At 43.1% G+C, this 3,310-nt stretch overlaps 1 protein-coding gene across 3 annotated transcripts in view; it reads right to left on the reverse strand.

The window, feature by feature from the left end:
- Window positions 1-1,774: 1,774 nt before the first annotated feature.
- Window positions 1,775-3,310, reverse strand: part of NIPSNAP2 (nipsnap homolog 2) — a 35,387-nt gene continuing 33,851 nt past the window's right edge. For all 3 annotated transcript variants that reach the window (XM_032264741.1, XM_032264737.1, XM_032264739.1), the window contains one exon: window positions 1,775-2,930. In XM_032264741.1, coding sequence (XP_032120632.1) covers window positions 2,858-2,930 — 73 coding nt within the window. In that variant the 3' untranslated portion in view covers window positions 1,775-2,857. The remainder of the gene's footprint in view (window positions 2,931-3,310) is intronic.

Here is a 3,310-nt window from a genome sequence, read left to right on the forward strand (position 1 = left end):
CCTCCCACCTCAGCCTCCCAGAGCTCTGGGATTTCAGCCACCATGCCCAGGCTATAGTGAATTCTTATAATTTTACATTGCCTTGACATCCCTTAGAAATTGGAATTCCTTTGAAGTTGGACCTTCTCCTATCAGAAGGAGGGCTGAGTCATCCATTTTTTTTGTTTGTTTGTTTGAGACGGAGTCTTGCTCTGTTACTCAGCCTGGAGCATAGTGGCATTATCTCGGCTCACTGCAACCTCCACCTCCCCGGTTGAAGTGATTCTCCTGCCTCAGCCTCCTGAGTAGCTGGGATTACAGGCACCCACCACCATGCCCATCTAATTTCTGTATTTTTAGTAGAGATGGGGTTTCACCATGTTGGCCAGGCTGTTTTTAAACTCCTGACCTCAAGTGATCCTCCCACCTCGGCCTCCCAAAGTGCTGGGATTACAGCCGTGAGCCACCACGCCCGGCTGCCTCTCTTTAACTTATGTGGACAATTTGCAAATGTGTATATCCAGGCCGGAAGGCTATCTTAATTCCAGACTCATAACCAAGACCCACCTGATTTCTCCACCTGGATCTGCGCAGAGACATCTCTAACTCCACGAGCATAGCAGAATTTCTGATCTTCATTCCCTCAGATCTGTTCCACCTTCCCCAGCCTTCCAGGTGTTCAGGCCAAAACTGAAGTCACTTTTTCTCTTTCACTCATACTCCACAATCACTTGTTCAGGGATTCACGTTAGCTCTGCAATCAAAACATATTTAGAATCTGGCCATTCTGCCTACTTACTATTGAAAATGTAAGTCAGATCGTGCCTGTCCTCTGCTTTCAAACCTCCAGCGGATCTCATCTCTCATCTCCCCCTTTAAAGTAAAAGCCAAGGTCTTTCATTATTTTGTGTTTGCAGACGGAGTCTCGCTCTGTCGCCCAGGCTGGAGTGCAGTGGCACATTCTTGGCTCACTGCAACCTCTGCCTCCCAGGTTTAGCAATTCTCCTGCCCCAACCTCCGGAGTAGCTGGGATTACAGACGTGTGCCACACCCGGCTAATTTCTGTGTTTTTAGCAGAGACTGTGTTTTGTCGTGTTGGCTATGCTGGTCTGAAACTTCTGGCCTCAGGTGATCTACCAGTCTTGGCCTCCCAAAGTGCTGGGATTACAGGTGTGAGCCACTATGCCCGGCCTTATATTATTTTTTGAGACAGGGTCCAGCTCTGTTGCCCATAATGTAGTGCAGTGGCGTGATCACAGCTCATTACAGCCTCAACCTCCTGGGCTCAAGCAATCCTCCTCCCTCAGCCTCCTGAGTAGCTGGGACTACAGGCGCATGCTACTATGCCCAGCTAATTTTTCCATTTTTTGTAGAGATGAGTTTCACTCATGTTGCCCAGGTTGGTCTCGAACTCCTGCACTCAGGGACCCTCTGGCCTCGGCCTCCCAGTGTTGGAATTACCAGTGTAAGCCACTGGGCCCAGCCACTAGGATCTTTCTACTGGCCTCCAACACTCAACAGGTCCAGCCCTGTGACCTCTGAGCTGGCGTCCCAGCACGGTCTCCCTTGTGTCTGCTTCCACCATGGTGTCTTCTGCGATCCTCAGCACACACCAGGCATGGCCTTGCCCAGGGCCTGGTAATTTGTTCGGATGGAGGGATTTTCCCCAGAAGCCAGCTGACTTCTTCACTTCCTTCAATCCTTTGTTACAAGCTCTTTTGCAAGAGTGACAGGATCGTTCATAGCACATGTTTGTCATTCTCACCACAAATTTAAAAAATGAGTCCAAACGTGGTATGTGAAAATTAAGAGGATTTTATTGACTTTTCTATGTTCTTGGAGAAAATCATTCACATGTAAAAGTTTGACATTGGATATGAGATTTATTCACACTTTACATGTACATTCTTAATTGTGGAGCAGACGTAATTGTTGATTTCAGCAGGACTTTCACATGATAACAGTCACAAAATTGGCACACTATATTAAAAAATGAAATCAAACAGCTAGACAAAAAGTATGCAGCTTTATGCCAGTTTGAATCAACATGCACCACCCTCATTCGTGATCTTGAAGTATCTGCTGTGAGCTTATTAAAATATTAAACAGAGAGTGTCTGAGGTCACAAATGACCATTTACAAAATAAAGCCTCTTTTCCTAGTGCTACTTGTTTTGTTATAGAAAAATATCACAAATAAAAATTAGTGCTATTCAAGGTGTTCATTTCAAAATCACATGTGATACACAAGTTTCAAGCCATTGTTTTTGTCTCTCACATAGAAACATCACAATACATGATGTGAAACTGATTTACTGATTATATGTACCTTGCCCAGCTTGGGAAACACAGTCTACTACGTGGACTGATTACAAATGAGAGTGAATTAACACATTTTCAGTTATTGGGTACACTTTTAAGTTGTTCCTCCTCAGAGACTCAGAAAAACTGCTCGAGAAACATAACAAAATTTGTATTTCTTCCTGATACAAGAAATTTGTCTAAAAATCTGTAATTATAAAGCAGATTTTTTTTTAAGTAAAGAAATGGCTAATTTTTTTCATAGTTGGAATCTTATTTTAGAGATGATTCAGATTTCCATCTGGACCCGTTCTGGGAGGGTGGGAAGAGCGGCTCAGTGTTACAAGGTACACTGGACAACATGGGGATGTTTCAGAGAGGCTGACAGGGTGCTGTCTCGTCAGTCCAACTGTGATTGTTGCCTTTCTTGTGATTATGTAAATTTTAAAGAAAAGAGGTCTCTCACAAGCTACAGACGGCAGCTTAAACCTCGGTGTTTCTTTTTTCACTTGATAAACAATTAAAATTAATTTATGACAAATACTTGTCACAGAAATGTATGTAGGCACATATAAACTCTACAGCTTTACTGGAGGGGCGAGGTCTTCAGTGGGATCATGATTCTGGATTCCATTTCCTGAATAAGTGGGACTGAAAACAGGATGAGGGTTACTGTGCTTGCTCTTTTCTAAACACATTACGGTAAATGACACTAACAGACAGATAGCTGAGAATGTTCACAGATGCTGCTTGAAAACAAGAGGATATCAGAACATACAGGCCTGATCTCAAGGGCAGAAATACACAAGCGAACCCTGTATCCACTGGCATCCTACAAGATGCTATTAAAATGACAACATATCCTACCTGGAGATTTATTTTATTTGTGGGAGGTGGGGAAAGTCCGTATTGTGAGGAAAAATAGTGATTTCTCAAACGTTCTTTGGGTAAGCAGCAAAATCACATACAATTGTATAATTTTAACATGTAATTATATGTTATATAATCTCTTGAACTGAAAGACAAGGTAA

This window comes from Sapajus apella, unplaced genomic scaffold (assembly GCF_009761245.1).
Source record: "Sapajus apella isolate SASKATOON/1434 unplaced genomic scaffold, GSC_monkey_1.0 scaffold146, whole genome shotgun sequence".
Lineage (NCBI taxonomy): Eukaryota > Metazoa > Chordata > Mammalia > Primates > Cebidae > Sapajus > Sapajus apella.